This window comes from Salmo salar, chromosome ssa07, assembly GCF_905237065.1.
Source record: "Salmo salar chromosome ssa07, Ssal_v3.1, whole genome shotgun sequence".
NCBI classification, from domain to species: Eukaryota; Metazoa; Chordata; class Actinopteri; order Salmoniformes; family Salmonidae; genus Salmo; species Salmo salar.
The window spans coordinates 312501-335000 of record NC_059448.1 but is presented as its reverse complement, the minus strand read 5'-3'; the positions used below and the strand labels follow the sequence as shown (position 1 = coordinate 335000).

Genomic DNA, 22500 nt, shown 5'->3' with positions numbered 1-22500 from the left:
GACCATCACCCCTGGTGAGACAAAACCGCGACCGTCAGTGAAGAGCACTTTTTGCCAGTCCTGTCTGGTCCAGCGACGGTGGGTTTGTGGACATAGGCGATGTTGTTGCCAGTGATGTCTGGTGAGGACCTGCCTTACAACAGGCCTACAAGCCCTCAGTCCAGACTCTCTCAGCCTATTGCGGACAGTCTGAGCACTGATGGAGGGATTGTGCGTTCCTGGTGTAACTCGGGCAGTTGTTGCCATCCTGTACCTGTCCCGCAGGTGTGATGTTCGGATGTACCGATCCTGTGCAGGTGTTGTTACACGTGGTCTGCCACTGCGAGGACAATCAGCTGTCCGTCCTGTCTCCCTGTAGCGCTGTCTTAGGCGTCTCACAGTACGGACATTGCAATTTATTGCCCTGGCCACATCTCCAGTCCTCATGCCTCCTTGCAGCATGCCTAAGGCACGTTCACGCAGATGAGCAGGGACCCTGGGCATCTTTCTTTTGGTGTTTTTCTAGAGTCGGTAGAAAGGCCTATTTAGTGTCCTAAGTTTTCATAACTGTGACCTTAATTGCCTACCGTCAGTAAGCTGTTAGTGTCTTAACGATCGTTCCACAGGTGCATGTTCATTAATTGTTTATGGTTCATTGAACAAGCATGGGAAACGGTGTTTAAACCCTTTACAATGAAGATCTGTGAAGTTCGATTTTTCAGAATTATCTTTGAAAGACGGGGTCCTGAAAAAAGGACATTTATTTTTTTGCTGAGTTTACAAAACACAGATAAACATAAATAAATATATACAACAACACACTACAACTCTATTGTTCTATTGGTACTGAGAGGCATTTATAACAGTCTCTACTGGTCTCTACTGGTCTCTACTGTCTGGTATTTATAACAGTCTCTACTGGTCTCTACTGGTCTCTACTGTCTGGCATTTATAACAGTCTCTACTGGTCTCTACTGGTCTCTACTGTCTGGCATTTATAACAGTCTCTACTGGTTTCTACTGGTCTCTACTGGTCTCTACTGTCTGGCATTTATAACAGTCTCTACTGGTTTCTACTGGTCTCTACTGGTCTCTACTGTCTGGCATTTATAACAGTCTCTACTGGTTTCTACTGGTCTCTACTGTCTGGTATTTATAACAGTCTCTACTGGTCTCTACTGGTCTCTACTGGTCTGGTATTTATAACAGTCTCTACTGGTCTCTACTGGTCTCTACTGTCTGGTATTTATAACAGTCTCTACTGGTCTCTACTGGTCTCTACTGTCTGGCATTTATAACAGTCTCTACTGGTCTCTACTGGTCTCTACTGTCTGGTATTTATAACAGTCTCTACTGGTCTCTACTGGTCTCTACTGTCTGGTATTTATAACAGTCTCTACTGGTCTCTACTGTCTAGTATTTATAACAGTCTCTACTGGTCTCTACTGTCTGGTATTTATAACAGTCTCTACTGGTCTCTACTGTCTGGTATTTATAACAGTCTCTACTGGTCTCTGCAGGACTCTACCATGTGTGTGTGTGTAGTGGTTCTGGTACTGACCTGCAAGGTGGAACCCTCTGGTGTGTGTGTGAGTCACACTTGGGGACCAACATGGTACAGGCGAAGAACATGAGGTATTTATAACAGTTGGTCTGAACCAGGGCTGGGAACAGAGAAGACTCCCACGAGACAGAGCTCTCGCTCTGGGTGGCGTGGCCAAGGTAGTTAGGGTAGGTGGTACTGTTGTAGGGCAAGTTCATACACAGCTCGAGAGTAATGGGCTCACAATGACCTGCAGGGCGAGAGAGGGGGGAGGAGAGGGAGAGGGAGAGGGAGAGAGGAAGAGAGGGGAGAGAGGGGGAGAGAGGAAAAGAGGGAGAGAGAGAGGGAGAGCGAGAGCGAGGGAGAGGGAGAGGGGAAGAGAGGGAGAGAGAGGGAGAGCGAGAGAGAGGGAGAGGGAGAGAGGGAGAGAGAGGGAGAGCGAGAGAGAGGGAGAGAGAGGGAGAGGGAGAGAGGGGGAGGGAGAGAGGGGGAGAGAGAGGGAGAGCGAGAGAGCGAGAGAGGGAGAGAGGGGGAGGGAGAGGGAGAGCGGGAGAGAGGGAGAGAGGAAGAGAGGGAGAGCGAGAGAGAGAGGCAGAGGGAGAGAGAGAGAGGAGAGGGAGAGCGAGAGAGAGAGGCAGAGGGAGAGAGAGAGAGGGAGAGCGGGAGAGAGGATGTACAGGACAAAATACTAGGTATGTGCAACTTCCCATTTCAAGACGATTCGATATTTACAGTTGAAGTCGGATGTTTACATCCACTTAGGTTGGAGTCATTAAAACTCGTTTTTCAACCACTCCACAAATTTCTTGTTAACAAACTATAGTTTTGGCAATTCGGTTAGGACATCTACTTTGTGCATGACACAAATAATTTTTCCAACAATTGTTTACAGACAGATTATTTCACTTATAATTCACTGTATCACAATTCCAGTGGGTCAGAAGTTTACATACACTAAGTTGACTGTGCCTTTAAACCGCTTGAAAAATTCCAGAAAAATATGGTATGGCTTTAGAAGCTTCTGATAGGCTAATTGACATCATTTGAGTCAATTGGAGGTGTACCTGTGGATGTATTTCAAGGCCTACCTTAAAACTCAGTGCCTCTTTGCTTGACATCATGGGAAAATCAAAAGAAATCAGCCAAGACCTCTGAAACAAAATTGTAGACCTCCACAAGTCTGGTTCATCCTTGGGAGCAATTTCCAAACGCCTGAAGGTACCACGTTCATCTGTACAAACAATAGTACGCAAGTATAAACACCATGGGACCACACAGCCGTCATACCGCTCAGGAAGGAGACGAGTTCTGTCTCCTAGAGATGAACATAATTTGGTGCAAAAAGTGCAAATCAATCCCAGAACAACAGCAAAGGACCATGTGAAGATGCTGGAGGAAACAGGTACAAAAGTATCTATATCCACAGTAAAACGAGTCCTATATCGACATAACCTGAAAGGCCGCTCAGCAAGGAAGAAGCCACTGCTCCAAAATCGCCATAAAAAAGCCAGACTACGGTTTGCAACTGCACATGGGGACAAAGATCATACTTCTTGGAGAAATGTCCTCTGGTCTGATGAAACAAAAATAGAACTGTTTGGCCATAATGACCATCGTTATGTTTGGAGGAAAAAGGGGGAGGCTTGCAAGCCGAAGAACACCATCCCAACCGTGAAGCACGGGGGTGGCAGCATCATGTTGTGGGGGGTGCTTTGCTACAGGAGGGACTGGTGCACTTCACAAAATAGATGGCATCATGAGGCAGGAAAATGATGTGGATATATTGAAGCAACATCTCAAGACATCAGTCAGGAATTATTAGCTTGGTCGCAAATGAGACTTCCAAATGGACAATGACCCCAAGCATACTTCCAAAGTTGTGGCAAAACGGCTTAAGGACAACAAAGTCAAGGTATTGGAGTGGCCATCACAAAGCCCTGACCTCAATCCTATAGAAAATTTGTGGGCAGAACTGAAAAAGCGTGTGAGAGCAAGGAGGCCTACAAACCTGACTCAGTTACACCAGCTCTGTCAGGAGGAATGGGCCAAAATTCACCCAAGTTATTGTGGGAAGCTTGTGGAAGGCTACCTGAAACATTTGACCCAAGTTAAACAATTTAAAGGCAATGCTACCAAATACTAATTGAGTGTATGTAAACTTCTGACCCACTGGGAATGTGATGAAAGAAATAAAAGCTGAAATAAATCATTCTCTCTACTATTATTCTGACATTTCACATTCTTAAAATAAAGTGGTGATCCTAACTGACCTAAGACAGGGAATTTATACTAGGATTAAATGTCAGGAATTGTGAAAAACTGAGTTTAAATGTATTTGGCTGAAGGTGAATGTAAACTTCCAACTTTCACATGATGTGACCCCAAAAAAATCTAAATGTCAATAAATTTTACATTCAGGCTGTAACACAACAACATTTGAAAAAAGTCAAGCGGTGTGAATACTTTCTGAAGGCACTGTACATTTTTTTTATTTTATTTAACCTTTATTTAACTAGGCAAGTCAGTTAAGAACAAATGCTTATTTACAATGACGGCCTACCAAAAGGCAAAAGGCCTCCTGCGGGGGACGGAGGATTAAACATAAAAATACAAACACATGACAACAACATGGTAGCAACACAACATGGTAGCAACACAACATGGTAGCAACACAACATGACAGCAACATGGTAGCAACACAACATGGTAGCAACACAACATGACAACAACATGGTAGCAACACAACATGACAACAACATGGTAGCAACACAACATGGCAGCAACACAACATGGTAGCAACACAACATGACAACAACATGGTAGCAACACAACATGACAACAACATGTTAGCAACACAACATGGCAGCAACACAACATGGTAGCAACACAATATGACAACAACATGGTAGCAACACAACATGGTAGCAGCACAAAAACATGGTACAAACATTATTGGGCACAGTCAACAGCACAAAGGGCAAGAAGGTAGAGACAGCAATACATCACACAAAGCAGCCACAACTCTCAGTAAGAGTGTCCATGATTGAGTCTTTGAATGAAGAGATTGAGATAAAACTGTCCAGTCTGAGTGTTTGTTGCAGCTCGTTCCAGTCGCTGGCTGCAGCGAACTGAATAGAGGAGAGACCCAGGGATGTGTGTGCTTTGGGGACCTTTAACAGAATGTGACTGACAGAACGGGTGTTGTATGTGGAGGATGAGGGCTGCAGTAGATATCTCAGATAGGGGGGAGTGAACGGGTGTTGTATGTGGAGGATGAGGGCTGCAGTAGATATCTCAGATAGGGGGGAGTGAACGGGTGTTGTATGGGGAGGATGAGGGCTGCAGTAGGTATCTCAGATAGGGGGGAGTGAACGGGTGTTGTATGGGGAGGATGAGGGCTGCAGTAGATATCTCAGATAGGGGGGAGTGAGGCCTAAGAGGGTTTTATAAATAAGCATCACCCAGTGGGTCTTGCGACGGGTAAACAGAGATTACCAGTTTACAGAGGAGTATAGAGTGCAGTGATGTGTCCTATAAGGAGCATTGGTGGCAAATCTGACGGCCGAATGGTAAAGAACATCTAGCAGCTCGAGAGCACCCTTACCTGCCGATCTATAAATAACGTCTCTGTAATCTAGCATGGGTAGGATGTTCATCTGAATCAGGGTTAGTTTGGCAGCTGGGGTGAAAGAGGAGCGATTACGATAGAGGAAACCAGGTCTAGATTTAACCTTAGTCTGCAGCTTTGATATGTGCTGAGAGAAGGACAGTGTACCGTCTAGCCAGACTCCCAAGTACTTGTATGAGGAGACTACCTCCAGCTCTAAACCCTCAGAGGTAGTAATCACACCTGTGGGGAGAGGGGCATTCTTCCTACCAAACCACATAACCTTTGTTTTGGAGGTGTTCAGATCAAGGTTAAGGGCAGAGAAAGCTTGTTGGACACTAAGAAAGCTTTGTTGTAGAGCATTTAACACAAAATCCAGGGAGGGGCCATTGATCAAGTGGACTTTGTCTCATGCAAAATGAATATTGATTTATAATTATGCAGACAAACAATGTGAAATATCGTGATTAGTATATCTGCATAATCACTGTTATCCAACTGATTTTCTCCCCTTTCCATCATCATCTGAACCCCGTTCATTGCTGCACGCAGCTATATTCCATTCAACTCGGCAATGTAAACATACACTGAGTGTACAAAAACATTAGAAACACCTTTCTAATATTGAGTTGCATGCCCTTTTTCACTTAGAAAAGCCTCAATTCGTCCGGGCATGAACTCTACAAGTGTCGAAAACATTACACAGGGATGCTGGCCCATGCTGACTCCAGGGATGCTGGCCCCATGTTGACTCCAGGGATGCTGGTCCATGCTGACTCCAGGGATGCTGGCCCCATGTTGACTCCAGGGATGCTGGTCCATGCTGACTCCAGGGATGCTGGTCCATGCTGACTCCAGGGATGCTGGCCCCATGTTGACTCCAGGGATGCTGGCCCCATGTTGACTCCAGGGATGCTGGCCCATGTTGACTCCAGGGATGCTGGTCCATGCTGACTCCAGGGATGCTGGCCCCATGTTGACTCCAGGGATGCTGGCCCATGCTGACTCCAGGGATGCTGGCCCCATGTTGACTCCAGGGATGCTGGTCCCATGTTGACTCCAGGGATGCTGGTCCATGTTGACTCCAGGGATGCTGGCCCCATGTTGACTCCAATGCTTCCCACAGTTGTGTCAAGTTGGCTGGATGTCCTTTGGGTGGTGGACCATTCTTGATACACACAGGAAACTGTTGAGCGTGAAAAACCCAGCAGCATTGCAGTTCTTGACACTCAAACCCGGAGCACCTGGCACCTACTACCAAACCCCCCGTTCAAAGGCACTTAAATATTTTGTCTTTCCCGTTCACCCTCTGAATGGCACACAAACACAATCCACGTCTCAGTTGTCTTAAGACTTAACAAATCCTTCTTTAACCCGTCTCCTCCACCTTCGTCTACACCGATTGAAGTGGATTTAACAGGTGAACATCAGTAAGGGTTCATCGCTTGCACCTGGTCAGTCTATGTCATGTCCCTAATGTTTTTGTACACCCAGTGTATGTGACCCATGCCAATAAAGGCCCTCAATTGAATTGAGCGAGAGATAGAGCGAGAGAGAGGAGGTTTAATTACATTTGACCCCCCCCCCCCCTTTGTTTTTACACTGTTTGATTAAATTTAATTGAGAGAGAGAGAAAGAGGAGGTTTAATTACATTTGACCCCCCCCCCTTTGTTTTTACACTGTTTAATTAAATTTAATTGAGAGAGAGAGAGAAAGAGGAGGGTTAATTACATTTGACCCCCTCCCCCCCGCACCCCTTTGTTTTTACACTGCTGCTACTCGCTGTTCATTATCTTACATTTACGTCATTTAGCAGACGCTCTTATCCAGAGCGACTTACAAATTGGTGCATTCACCTTATGATATCCAGTGGAACAACCACTTTACAATAGTACATCTATATCATTTTATTTATTTTTTGGGGGGAGGGTTAGAAGGATTACTTTATCCTATCCCAGGTCTATGGATAATCACTTTACAAATGACCTCTAGTAACCTGTACCCCTCCACATTGACTCTGTACCGGTACCCCCTGTATATAGCCTCCACATTGACTCTGTACCGGTACCCCCTGTATATAGCCTCCACATTGACTCTGTACCGGTACCCCCTGTATATAGCCTCCACATTGACTCTGTACCGGTACCCCCTGTATATAGCCTCCACATTGACTCTGTACCGGTACCCCCTGTATATAGCCTCCACATTGACTCTGTACCGGTACCCCCTGTATATAGCCTCCACATTGACTCTGTACCGGTACCCCCTGTATATAGCCTCCACATTGACTCTGTACCGGTACCCCCTGTATATAGCCTCCACATTGACTCTGTACCGGTACCCCCTGTATATAGCCTCCACATTGACTCTGTACCGGTACCCCCTGTATATAGCCTCCACATTGACTCTGTACCAGTACCCCCTGTATATAGCCTCCACATTGACTCTGTACCGGTACCCCCCTGTATATAGCCTCCACATTGACTCTGTACCGGTACCCCCTGTATATAGCCTCCACATTGACTCTGTACCGGTAATCCCTGTATATAGCCTCCACATTGACTCTGTACCGGTACCCCCTGTATATAGCCTCCACATTGACTCTGTACCTGTACACCCTGTATATAGCCTCCACATTGACTCTGTACCGGTACCCCCTGTATATAGCCTCCACATTGACTCTGTACCGGTACACCCTGTATATAGCCTCCACATTGACTCTGTACCGTAACACCCTGTATATAGCCTCCACATTGACTCTGTACCGGTACCCCCTGTATATAGCCTCCACATTGACTCTGTACCGGTACCCCCTGTATATAGCCTCCACATTGACTCTGTACCGGTACCCCCTGTATATAGCCTCCACATTGACTCTGTACCGGTACCCCCTGTACATAGCCTCCACATTGACTCTGTACCGGTACCCCCTGTATATAGCCTCCACATTGACTCTGTACCGGTACCCCCTGTATATAGCCTCCACATTGACTCTGTACCGGTACCCCCTGTATATAGCCTCCACATTGACTCTGTACCGGTACCCCCTGTATATAGCCTCCACATTGACTCTGTACCGGTACCCCCTGTATATAGCCTCCACATTGACTCTGTACCTGTACCCCCTGTATACAGCCTCCACATTGACTCTGTACCGGTACACCCTGTATATAGCCTCCACATTGACTCTGTACCGGTACCCCCTGTATATAGCCTCCACATTGACTCTGTACCGGTACCCCCTGTATATAGCCTCCACATTGACTCTGTACCGTACCACCCTGTATATAGCCTCCACATTGACTCTGTACCGGTACCCCCTGTATATAGCCTCCACATTGACTCTGTACCGTAATACCCTGTATATAGCCTCCACATTGACTCTGTACCGGTACCCCCTGTATATAGCCTCCACATTGACTCTGTACCGGTACCCCCTGTATATAGCCTCCACATTGACTCTGTACCGGTACCCCCTGTATATAGCCTCCACATTGACTCTGTACCGGTACCCCCTGTATATAGCCTCCACATTGACTCTGTACCGGTACCCCCTGTATATAGCCTCCACATTGACTCTGTACCGGTACCCCCTGTATATAGCCTCCACATTGACTCTGTACCGGTAACCCCCTGTATATAGCCTCCACATTGACTCTGTACCGGTACCCCCTGTATATAGCCTCCACATTGACTCTGTACCGGTACCCCCTGGATATAGCCTCCACATTGACTCTGTACCGTAATACCCTGTATATAGCCTCCACATTGACTCTGTACCGTACACCCCTGTATATAGCCTCCACACTGACTCTGTACCGTACCACCCTGTATATAGCCTCCACATTGACTCTGTACCGTACTCCCTGTATATAGCCTCCACACTGACTCTGTACCGTAATCCCCCTGTATATAGCCTCCACATTGACTCTGTACCGGTACACCCTGTATTTATTTCGCCTCGTTATTGTAAATATCTTGTGTTACTTTTATTTGTTTATTTATTTTTTTACTTTTATTTAACGAGGCAAGTCAGTTAAGAACAAATTCTTATTTACAATGACGGCCTACAGGGGAACAGTGGGTTAACTGCTTTGTTCAGGGGCAGAACGACAGATTTATACCTTGTCAGCTCGGGGATTCGATCCAGCAACCTTTCGGTTACTGGCCCAACGCTCTAACCGATTTTTTAAATTTTAAATTTTACTTTATTTTATTTAGTAAATATTTTATTGAACTGCATTGTTAGTTAAGGGCTCATATAAGTAAGCATTTCACTGTAAGGTCTACTACACCTGTTGTATTCAGCATTTCACTGTAAGGTCTACTACACCTGTTGTATTCAGCATTTCACTGTAAGGTCTACTACACCTGTTGTATTCAGCATTTCACTGTGAGGTCTACTACACCTGTTGTATTCAGCATTTCACTGTAAGGTCTACTACACCTGTTGTATTCAGCATTTCACTGTAAGGTCTACTACACCTGTTGTATTCAGCATTTCACTGTAAGGTCTACTACACCTGTTGTATTCGGCGCATATACACATAAAATGTGATTTGATTTGATTATAGGTAGTTCGGGTAGGTAGCGGAGTTTGGATTGAACCAGGAATCCTCTGCCTCACAAACACATGTCACCGCTTGGCACAGTCTTAGCCAATTACGCTATAGAGTAGACACAGTCTTAGCCAATTACGCTATAGAGTAGACAAAGTCTTAGCCAATTACGCTATAGAGTAGACAAAGTCTTAGCCAATTACGCTATAGAGTAGACAAAGTCTTAGCCAATTACGCTATAGAGTAGACAAAGTCTTAGCCAATTACGCTATAGAGTAGACAAAGTCTTAGCCAATTACGCTATAGAGTAGACAAAGTCTTAGCCAATTACGCTATAGAGTAGACAAAGTCTTAGCCAATTACGCTATAGAGTAGACAAAGTCTTAGCCAATTACGCTATAGAGTAGACAAAGTCTTAGCCAATTACGCTATAGAGTAGACAAAGTCTTAGCCAATTACGCTATAGAGTAGACAAAGTCTTAGCCAATTACGCTATAGAGTAGACAAAGTCTTAGCCAATTACGCTGTAGAGTAGACAAAGTCTTAGCCAATTACGCTATAGAGTAGACAAAGTCTTAGCCAATTACGCTATAGAGTAGACAAAGTCTTAGCCAATTACGCTATAGAGTAGACAAAGTCTTAGCCAATTACGCTATAGAGTAGACAAAGTCTTAGAAGTGGTGGCAAGAGTCAGACATTTTAAGCTGGGAAGTGAGTTTACAAACCCACGCCCGCCACACACACACACACACACACACACACACACACACACACACACACACACACACACACACACACACGCAGACACACACACACACTTACTGCAGTTGTTACGGGCATCACACGTGCTGGGAGCAGAGGGACAGCTGGGCTGGCCAGGAGCACACGCACCCTGAACTGAGAGAGAAACATGTTAGAGTGTGTGTGTGTGTGTGTGTGTGTGTGTGTGTGTGTGTGTGTGTGTTCGTGTGTTCGTGTGTGTGTGTGTACCTGTATGTTGTAGATCATGTGATACAGTGCGTGCATATCAATTTACGAGGACATGACTTTGTTTTCATCTTTTCAGCTTCTAGTCATGAAATCTATGCAGCCAATCACTTTTTATAGCTACTGTTTACAGGCCTCCTGGGCCATATGCAGCGTTCCTCACTGAGTTCCCTGAATTCCTATCGGACCTTGTAGTCATAGCAGATAATATTCACATTTTTGGTGACTTTAATATTCACACGGAAAAGCCCACAGACCCACTACAAAAGGCTTTTGGAGCCATCATCGACTCAATGGGTTTTGTCCAACATGTCTCTGGACCTACTCACTGCCACAGTCATACTCTGGACCTAGTTTTGTCCCGTGGAATAAACGTTGTGGATCTTAAATGTTTTTCCTCATAATCCTGGACTATTGGACCACCATCTTATTAGACCCCAACCAAGGATTATTAAAAGCTGTGCTATAAATTCTCAGATAACCCAAAGATTCCTAGATGCCCTTCCGGACTCCCTCCACCTACCAAAGGACGTCGGAGTAGAAAAATCAGTTAACCAGCTAACCGAGGATCTAAATGTAACCTTGGGTAATACCCAAGATGCAGTTGCACCAGTAAAAACAACAACAAAAAATTGTCACAAGAAACTAGCTCCCTTGTATACAGGAAATACCCGAGCCCTGAAGTTTCCAGAAAATACCCGAGCGCTGAATCTTCCAGAAAATACCCGAGCCCTGAAGCAAGCTTCCAGGAAATACCCGAGCCCTAAAGCAAGCTTCCAGAAAATACCCGAGCCCTAAAGCAAGCTTCCAGAAAATACCCGAGCCCTAAAGCAAGCTTCCAGAAAATACCCGAGCCCTAAAGCAAGCTTCCAGAAAATACCCGAGCCCTAAATCAAGCTTCCAGAAAATTGGAATGAAATGGAGCTCCACCAAACTGGACGTCTGCTAATTAGCTTGTAAAGACCATTCAATATTGAAGAGGCCTCACTGCTGCTCGATCACCTTACTTTTTAAAAATGTATTGAAGAGAATAAAAAACAAAAACAAAAATATATTTTTCATACTGTCGAAAAGGTAACTAAAAAACAGTATTCCCCAAGTGAAGATGGTGTTCACTTCAGGAGTGATGAATTCATGAACTTCTTAGACGAAAACAAACGACGGAATCCTCTTTAAATATGTGTATTTCTCCAAAAACTCAGTTGTCCTGAGTCAGCACAGAAGCAGAACTGCCAGGACCTTCCAGCTGTCGACTGGACCCTATTCCAACTAAACTACTGAAAGAGCTTCTTCCTGTGCTTGGCCCACCATTGTAGAACATAATAAACGGTTCTCTATCCACCGGATGTGAACCAAACTCACTAAAAGTGGCAGTAATATATCCTCTCCTGAAAAAGCCCCCTCAAAAAAAACGAATCGACCTATATCGAATCTCCCATTCAAAAAGCTCTTCCTCAGCAACTCACTGCCTTCCTAAAGACAAATTATCCGTACAAAACACTCCGGTCTGGTTTTAGACCCCATCGTAGTACGGAGACCGCTAACGTAAAGTTGGTAAACAACCATTTAAAAAGGCTCTGCTTCAATCCTCCTTAGACCTTGTGCAGCTTTCGACACCATCGATCACCACATCCTTTTTGGAGAGATTGGAAGCTGTACACGGACGAGTTCTTGCTCGTTTAGATCTTATCCGTCCGGAAAGGTTTGGTCCTCTGATAAATCAATGGTACGTTTCAGTGTTCCTCAAGGTTCCGTTCTAGGACCACTGTAGTCGCACGTCACTACTTCACAGGAGAGACATTTGAAAGTATTTTTTTTATTTATTTTGTGTTATTTTTAAAATGTTATTTTTTTAAGAAATGCCTTTTTGAACATGTGAACTGTCATGTGCATTAACAACAAACGTGTTGCCATCTGTAAATACAAATACAATTGTTAAATTACGAGCCTTGTTGGTTTAGCCATAGAAAAAGTGAGCAACCTTCCCGCTAGCCATGATTGGCTGAGATAATGGATGGGCTGGACATGCCGAGAGATGAGTTCAGATTGGTCTGCCATGTAGCGATGCTCAGTAAGATTTACATCTTCAAACTAAAGGGCAACCATGGCATCCGTGACAGAGAGAAGGGAGAAGCTCTCATCCATGGGTAAGATACTCTAGCTAGCTGTATGTTTCTAATTTAGTCAGAAAGTCATTTTTCAATGCAAGTTAAAGCATAATGTTAGCGAGCTAGCTAACATTAAACCTAGTTCGTTAGCTTTAGCTACCTGCAGATTAATGCTGCATGGTACTATGAGCTAGCTACAAGTCTAGCTAGCTACAAGTCTAAAAAAAAGACTCCACTATGAAAGTATTCATTTCATTGTACAGTTTACACCTCCTGTATCCTGTAAATATAACAAATAAACTTTGATTATATTTTATATAGTGTGTGTGTACCAGAGATGGTAATGTGTGTGTACCAGAGATGGTACCTTACTTACTGTGTTTAGCACACGGCCTCACATGTGAATCCTTAAAGAGATGGGTTGGCGCTAAGCTTAGGTGTGCGATGCTGATGGTGAAACAGCCTCCACTAGGACAAACTTCTAGGGCCATTTTCTCAAAAGTGAGGTTACAAGTTTATCAACTTTCAAAGCAGAATTACTTTCCCCATTGTTCCTCAACTGTAGTGTACAATACAATTTTCAAGCTCAGAGTCTCTACTTTATTCCAAAGTATAAAAATAAAAAAACCATCACTAAAAATGTTGCTACATAAGAAAGACCGAATCCAGGTGGTAGGTCCAAGTTCTTCAATGATAGACAGAACAGACAATGTTCACTTTGATTTCGTGCCAGCAAGCTGGACTTTACATTCACTACATGACCAACAAAATGTGGACACCTGCTTGTCAAACATCTCATTCCAAAATCATGGGTATTAATATGGAGTTGGTCCCCCCCCCTTTGCTGCTAAAACAGCCTCCTCTCTTCTGGGAAGGCTTTCCACTAGATGTTGGATCATTGCTTCTATTCAGCCACAAGAGCATTGGTGAGATCGAGCACTGATGTTGGGCAATTGGGCCTGGCTCGCATTCGGCATTCCAATTCATTCCAAAGGTGTTCGATGGGGTTGAGATCAGGACGCTGTGCAGGCCAGTCAAGTTCTTCCACACCGATCTCGACAAACCATTTCTGTATGAACCTCACTTTGTGTACAGCGGCATTGTCATGCTAAAAGAGGAAAGGGCTTTCTCCAAAACTGTTGCCACAAAGTTGGAAGCACAGAATCATCTAGAATGTCATTGTATGCTATAGCATTAAGATTTCCCTTCAATGGAACGAAGGGGCCCGAACCATGAAAAACATCCCCAGACCATTATTCTTCCTCCACCAAACTTTACACTATGCATTCAGGCAGGTAGCGTTCTCCTTGCATCCACCAAACCCAAATTCATCCATCAGACTGCCAGATGGCGGGCGAGCTTTACACCACTCCAGCCGACGCCTGGCATTGCGGATGGTGATCTTAGGCTTGTGTGCGGCTGCTCGGACGTGGAAACCCATTTCATGAAGCTCTCGACAAACAGTTCTTGTGCTGACGTTGACTCATCCATATATTTATATGTACATATTCTCCATTTCATTCCTTTACTTAGATGTGTGTGTGTGTGTATTAGGTAGTTGTTGGGGAATTGTTAGATTACTTGTTAGATATTACATTTTAGAATAAAGCTGTACTTTTGAAACGCACTGTAGTATATCTAACAGTTAGTTATTGTAACAGTCTGTGTGTCATCAGTCGGTGTGTGTGTGTGTGTGTGTGTGTGTGTGTGTGTGTGTGTGTGTGTGTGTGTGTGTGTGTGTGTGTGTTTATCAGACTGTGTGTGTGTGTGTGAGACTGTGTGTGTGTGTGTATGTGTTTTCAGACTGTGTGTGTGTGTGTGTTATCAGACTGTGTGTGTGTGTGTTATCAGACTGTGTGTGTGTGATCAGACTGTGTGTGTGTGTGTGTGTTATCAGACTCTGTGTGTGTGTGTGTGTATGTTATCAGACTGTGTGTGACTGTGTGTTATCAGACTGTGTGTGTGTGTGTGTGTGTGTGTGTGTGTGTGTGTGTGTGTGTGTGTGTGTGTGTGTGTGTGTGTGTGTTTTCTTACTCTGTAGATGAGTGCAGTTTTCCTCATCACTGCCATCCTTGCAGTCATCCTCCCCGTCACATCTGAAGGCACTGGGAACGCACTGACCATTCCTACATTCCCACAGACCCTGTGACTTACAGGCTACGGAGAGAGGAGAGGAGAGGAGAGGAGAGGAGAGGAGAGAGAGAGGAGAGGAGAGGAGAGGAGAGGAGAGGAGAGGAGAGGAGAGGAGAGGAGAGAGAGAGAGAGAGAGAGAGAGAGGTTAGGAAGAGAATGACAACATTATAATAGCATGGAAGTTGTGGCTCAAAATAGTTTCGTTTTTACAATAAAGGTTATGTAATAAAATGACACAAACGATAGTATATAGCTGTGTTAATCTGATGTGACTAACGATAATAACAAAGATATCGTCATTAAAGGAATTAAACGATAATAAAGTTGTACTAATGATATTATATTATTATATATTATAATGATATTGTGATAATGCAATAGCGATAATGCATGCTAATGTTGACTTACAGCAGTTTAGTTCGTCACTCTTGTCCAGACAGTCATGATCTCCGTCACAGACCCAGTCCCGGGTAACACATCTCCCATCCTCACAGCGGTGCTCCCTATCCGGGTCGCACACTGACACAGAGAATAGAGTATGAGACTTCACTGGTCTCTACGTGTATCTACAGGGCTTTACAGGACTCTACCGGGCTCTACAGGACTCCACAGGACTCTACTGGACTCTACTGGACTCCACAGGGCTCTACTGGACTCCACAGGCCTCTACCGGCCTCTACCGGGCTCTACAGGACTCTACAGGGCTCTACTGGGCTCTACAGGGCTCTACTGGGCTCTACAGGGCTCTACTGGACTCTACGGGACTCTACGGGACTCTACGGGACTCTACGGGACTCTACGGGACTCTACAGGGCTCCACCGGGCTCCACCGGGCTCCACCGGACTCCACCGGGCTCCACCGGGCTCCACCGGGCTCTACAGGACTCTACCGGACTCCACCGGGCTCCACCGGGCTCCACAGGACTCCACCGGGCTCCACCGGGCTCTACCGGGCTCTACAGGACTCTACAGGACTCTACAGGGCTCTACCGGGCTCCACCGGGCTCCACCGGACTCCACAGGGCTCTACTGGACTCCACAGGGCTCTACTGGACTCCACAGGACTCTACTGGACTCTACTGGGCTCTACTGGACTCTACCGGACTCTACCGGACTCTACTGGACTCCGCACGACTCTACCGGGCTCCACAGGGCGCAACCAGGCTCTACCAGTCTCCACAGGACTCTACTGGGTTCTACATAACTCTACTGGACTCCACAGGGCTCCACAGGGCAAAACCGGGCTCCACACGGCGCTACCGGGCTCTACTAGCCCTGTAAAGACTAGTAGAGCCCTGTAAAGACTAGTAGAGCCCTGTAGAGACTAGTAGAGCCCTGTAGAGACTAGTAGAGCCCTGTAGAGACTAGTAGAGCCCTGTAGAGACTAGTAGAGCCATGTAGAGACTACTAGAGCCCTGTAGAGACTAGTAGAGCCCTGTAGAGACTAGTAGAGCCCTGTAGAGACTAGAAGAGCCCTGTAAAGACTAGTAGAGCCCTGTAGAGACTAGTAGAGCCCTGTAGAGACTAGTAGAGCCCTGTAGAGACCAGTAGAGCCCTGTAGAGACCAGTAGAGCCCTGTAGAGACTAGTAGAGCCCTGTAGAGACCAGTAGAGCCCTGTAGAGACCAGTAGAGCCCTGTAGACAGTAGAGCCCTGTGAGACCAGTAGAGCCCTGTAGAGACTAGTAGAGCCCTGTAGAGACCAGTAGAGCCCTGTAGAGACCAGTAGAGCCCTGTAGAGACCAGTAGAGCCCTGTAGAGACTAGTAGAGCCCTGTAGAGACTAGTAGAGCCCTGTAGAGACCAGTAGAGCCCTGTAGAGACTAGTAGAGCCCTGTAGAGACTAGTAGAGCCCATTAGAATCCTGTAAAAACAGGATTGTGAAGCAACACAAACACAGACACATGCACACACACACACGATAACATACGCACTACACAAACACATGGACTGTAGATATGTGGTAGTGGTGGAGTAGGGGCCTGAGGGCAAACAGTGTGATGTGAAATCTGTGAATGTATTGTAATGTTTTCAAATGTTATAAACTGCATTCACTTTGCTGGACCCCAGGAAGAGTAGCTGCTGCCTTGGCAGGAACTACTGGGGATCCATAATTAACCACAGGAAGAGTAGCTGCTGCCTTGGCAGGAACTAATGGGGATCCATAATAAACCCCAGGAAGAGTAGCTGCTGCCTTGGCAGGAACTAATGGGGATCCATAATAAACCCCAGGAAGAGTAGCTGCTGCCTTGGCAGGAACTAATGGGGATCCATAATAAACCCCAGGAAGAGTAGCTGCTGCCTTGACAGGAACTAATGGGGATCCATAATAAACCCCAGGAAGAGTAGCTGCTGCCTTGGCAGGAACTAATGGGGATCCATAATAAACCCCAGGAAGAGTAGCTGCTGCCTTGGCAGGAACTAATGGGGATCCATAATAAACCCCAGGAAGAGTAGCTGCTGCCTTGGCAACAGGAACTAATGGGGATCCATAATAAACCCCAGGAAGAGTAGCTGCTGCCTTGGCAGGAACTAATGGGGATCCATAATAAACCCCAGGAAGAGTAGCTGCTGCCTTGGCAGGAACTAATGGGGATCCATAATAAACCCCAGGAAGAGTAGCTGCTGCCTTGGCAGGAACTAATGGGGATCCATAATAAACCCCAGGAAGAGTAGCTGCTGCCTTGGCAACAGGAACTAATGGGGATCCATAATAAACCCCAGGAAGAGTAGCTGCTGCCTTGGCAGGAACTAATGGGGATCCATAATAAACCCCAGGAAGAGTAGCTGCTGCCTTGGCAGGAACTAACGGGGATCCATAATAAACCCCAGGAAGAGTAGCTGCTGCCTTGGCAGGAACTAATGGGGATCCATAATAAACCCCAGGAAGAGTAGCTGCTGCCTTGGCAGGAACTAATGGGGATCCATAATAAACCCCAGGAAGAGTAGCTGCTGCCTTGGCAGGAACTAATGGGGATCCATAATAAACTAATAATAAATACAAATACCGGGCTAGTCTCTACTCTAGTGGTTTGTGTGTGTGTGTGTATTCTCTCTGTGTGTGTGTGTGTGTGTGTGTGTGTGTGTGTGTGTGTGTGTGTGTGTGTGTGTGTGTGTGTGTGTGTGTGTGTGTATTCTGTGTGTGAGTGTGTGTGAGTATTCTGTGTGTGTGTATTCTGTGTGTGAATGTTTGTATTCTGTGTGTGAGTGTGTGTGTGTATTCTGTGTGTGAGTGTGTGTGTGTGTATTCTGTGTGTGAGTGTGTGTGTGTGTGTGTGTGTGTGTGTGTCTGTGTGTGTGTGTGTGTGTGTGTATTCTGTGTGTGTGTGTGTGTGTATTTTGTGTGTGTGTATTCTGTGTGTGTGTTTGTATTCTGTGTGTGGTTTGTGTATTCTGTGTGTGAATGTGTTTGTATTCTGTGTGTGAGTGTGTGTGTGTGTGTATTCTGTGTGTGTGTGTGTGTGTGTGTATTCTGTGTGTGTGTGTGTGTGTGTGTGTGTGTGTGTGTGTGTGTGTGTGTGTGTGGTGTTATTCTGTGTTGGTGTGTGTGTGTGTGTGTGTGTATTCTGTGTGTGTGTGTGTGTGTGTGTGTGTGTGTGTGTGTGTGTGTGTGTGTGTGTGTGTGTGTGTGTTCTCACCACAGCTGTGTTCGTCGCTGAGATCCCCACAGTCATCATATCCATCACAGACCATAGAGGGAGACACACAGCGGCCCGTCGCACACCGAAACTCCTCCTCACCACACACTGGGGGGGGACAGGAGACCGGGGGGGGAGAGACAGGAGACCAGTGGGGGGACAGGAGACTCTGTTGTAATATCACAAACGGACGTGGAAATGCCACCGCTACGGATTCCTAACTTTAAGGACAATAAAGCTTCAGCAAACATGACAACATTTGTCCCTCCTCCCTTCCTGTCCTCTCCAGTCGTCCACAACATTCCAAGGATCCCTCCCTACACCCTCTCCAGTCGTCCACAACATTCCAAGGATCCCTCCCTACACCCTCTCCAGTCGTCCACAACATTCCAAGGATCCCTCCCTACACCCTCATTAGGTGGCTTTGACGACCAGCTGCCACACACACAAAACACACACACACAAAACACACACACACCGAACACACACACAACAAACACACCAAACATTTACCCGTATCATTAAGTGAATATATAAAGTGGATATATATATATATATATATATACTGTATATGTTATAGTCAGTGGTGGCTGGTGGTTTTAAATCGGAAGATGGGCTAGCGCTGTTGCGGTGACTGCAGTAAAATCCCATGTGACCGTTGAGTCATGGTAATCTCATTTTACGTACTCTGGACATGTGTTAGGAGTACCCAACTCGCTAATGACCTTCAGGTCCTAACGGCCTGGTACTCAGGGATCTATCGTCGGTCTATCAGGTCCTAATGGCCTGGTACTCAGGGCTCTATTGCTACCATCTGGTCCTAATGGCCTGGTACTCAGGACTCTATTGCTACCATCAGGTCATAATGGCCTGGTACTCAGGGCTCTATCGTCAGTCTATCAGGTCCTAATGGCCTGGTACTCAGGGCTCTATTGCTACCATCTGGTCCTAATGGCCTGGTACTCAGGGCTCTATTGTCCCTCCATCAGGTCCTAATGGCCTGGTACTCAGGGCTCTATTTCTACCATCAGGTCCTAATGGCCTGGTTCTCAGGGCTCTATCGTCGGTCTATCAGGTCCTAATGGCCTGGTACTCAGGGCTCTATTGTCCCTCCATCAGATCATAATGGCCTGGTACTCAGGGCTCTATTGTCCCTCCATCTGGTCCTAATGGCCTGGTACTCAGGACTCTATTGCTACCATCAGGTCCTAATGGCCTGGTACTCAGGGGTCTATTGCTACCATCTGGTCCTAATGGCCTGGTACTCAGGGCTCTATTGCTACCATCAGGTCCTAATGGCCTGGTACTCAGGACTCTACTGACCCTCTCATCAGGTCCTAACAGCCTGGTACTCAGGGCTCTATTGTCCCTCCATCAGGTCCTAATGGCCTGGTACTCAGGGCTCTATTGTCCCTCCATCAGGTCCTAACGGCCTGGTACTCCGGGCTCTATTGTCCCTCCATCAGGTCCTAATGGCCTGGTACTCAGGGCTCTATTGCTACCATAAGGTTCTAATGGCCTGGTACTCAGGGCTCTATTGTCCCTCCATCAGGTCCTAATGGCCTGGTACTCAGGGCTCTATTGCTACCATCAGGTCCTAATGGCCTGGTACTCAGGGCTCTATTGTCCCTCCATCAGGTCCTAATGGCCTGGTACTCAGGGCTCGATTGTCCCTCCATCAGGTCCTAATGGCCTGGTACTCAGGGCTCTATTGCTACCATCAGGTTCGAATGGCCTTGTACTCAGGGCTCTATTGCTACCATCAGGTCCTAACGGCCTGGTACTCAGGGCTCTATTGTCCCTCCATCAGGTCCTAATGGCCTGGTACTCAGGGCTCTATTGTCACTCCATCAGGTTTGAATGGCCTGGTACTCAGGGCTCTATTGCTACCATCTGGTCCTAATGGCCTGGTACTCAGGGCTCTATTTCTACCATCAGGTCCTAATGGCCTGGTACTCAGGGCTCTATTGTCCCTCCATCAGGTCCTAATGGCCTGGTACTCAGGGCTCTATTGCTACCATCAGGTCCTAATGGCCTGGTACTCAGGGCTCTATTGCTACCATCAGGTCCTAACGGCCTGGTACTCAGGGCTCTATTGTCCCTCCATCAGGTCCTAATGGCCTGGTACTCAGGGCTCTATTGCTACCATCAGGTCCTAATGGCCTGGTACTCAGGGCTCTATTGTCCCTCCATCAGGTCCTAATGGCCTGGTACTCAGGGCTCTATTGCTACCATCAGGTCCTAATGGCCTGGTACTCAGGGCGCTCAGTTGTACAGTGTTTCCTCCGACACATTGGTGCGGCTGGCTTCCGCGTTAAGCTAGCAGTAGTGTGTCAAGAAGCAGTGTGGCTCGGCGGGGTCGTGTTTCGGAGGACGCATGGCTCTCGACCTTCGCCTCTCCTGAGTCCGTAGGGGAGTTGCAGCGATGGGACAAGACTGTAACTACCAATTGGATGTCACGAAATTGGGGAGAAAAACGGGAGTAAAAAGTATTATTTAAAACACTTTTTTTACACAAAAATTCCTCATTTACATAAGTACTCAGACCCTTTTGCTATGAGACTAAATTGAGCTCAGGTGCATCCTGTTTCCATTGATCGTCCTTGAGATGTTTCTACAACTTGATTGGAGTCCACCTGTGGTAAATTCAACTGATTGGACATGATTTGGAAAGGCACACACCTGTCTATATTAGGTCCCACAGTTGACACTGCATGTCAGAGCAAAAACCAAGCCATGAGGTCGTAGGAATTGTCCGTAAAGCTCCGAGACAGGATTGTGTCGAGGCACAGATCTGGGGAAGGGTACCAAAACATTTCTGTAGCATTGAAGGTCCCCAAGAACACAGTGGCCTCCATCATTCTTAAATGGAAGAAGTTTGGAACCACCAAGACTCTTCCTAGAGCTGGCCGCCCGGCCAAACTGAGCAATCGGTGGAGAAGGGCCTTGGTCAGGGAGGTGACCAAGAACCAGATGGTCACTCTGACAGAACTCCCGAGTTCCTCTGTGGAGATGGGAGAACCTTCCAGAAGGACAACCATCTCTGCATCACTCCACCAATCAGGCCTTTATGGTAGAGTGGCCAGACGGAAGCCACTCCTCAGTAAAATGCACATGACAGCCCACTTGGAGTTTGCCAAAAGGCACCTACAGTGGTTCTTCGTGCAAAAGTTGCGTCATACTGCAGCACACCTTGCGGGCTGCCGCAGAATTCTATGGCACGTTATTTAATTGTCAGCCATTGTTGACAATAAATTCAGTGACAATAAGATCATTTTGATCTGATTACGCTCAGGATGCTCTCGATGGTGCAGCTGTAGAACCTTTTTGAGGATCTGGGGACCCATGCCAAATCTTTTCAGTCTCCTGAGGGGGAATAGGTTTTGTCGTGCCCTCTTCACGACTGTCTTGGTGTGTTTGGACCATGTTAGTTTGTTGGTGATGTGGACACCAAGGAACTTGAAGTTCTCAACCTGCTCCACTACTGCCCCGTCGATGAGAATGGGAGTGCGTTCGCTCCTCTTTTTCCTGAAGTTTGTTGTCCTGGCACCACACTGCCAGGTCTCTGACCTCCTCCTTATAGGCTGTCTCGTCGATGTCGGTGATCAGGCCTACCACTGTTGTGTTTAGAGTACTTATTGTATAGGTCTCCTGATTTAAACCCGATCGAACTTGTTTGGTATCGACTGATAACATTAATCCCTAACTCTGCCAAGCCTACAAGTAAAAATGAACTGGTGAAGGCCATCAAGAGAAATTGACGATACAACAACAACGCAACAAATACATTGATCATCTCAGCAAGTTTTTACCTGTGGTCGTGGAGCTGGGGGGGGGAGTGCAACTAAAATGTTTAATTTAATTTAAATAAACATTTGCATTTGGAATGTATTTTTTTCCTCATTATTTTCTTAATGAAAACATAAAGATGTTTAGGGCCTACCCGCA

At 46.3% G+C, this 22500-nt stretch overlaps 1 protein-coding gene across 1 annotated transcript in view; it reads right to left on the bottom strand.

The window, feature by feature from the left end:
* Positions 1 to 22500, bottom strand: part of corin (corin, serine peptidase) — an 89303-nt gene that overhangs the window by 27196 nt on the left and 39607 nt on the right. The window contains exons 7-11 of the mRNA XM_045721373.1: positions 18553 to 18660; positions 15326 to 15436; positions 14819 to 14941; positions 10512 to 10586; positions 1541 to 1772 (exon numbers count right to left, since the gene is read on the bottom strand). Coding sequence (XP_045577329.1) covers positions 1541 to 1772; positions 10512 to 10586; positions 14819 to 14941; positions 15326 to 15436; positions 18553 to 18660 — 649 coding nt within the window. The remainder of the gene's footprint in view (positions 1 to 1540; positions 1773 to 10511; positions 10587 to 14818; positions 14942 to 15325; positions 15437 to 18552; positions 18661 to 22500) is intronic.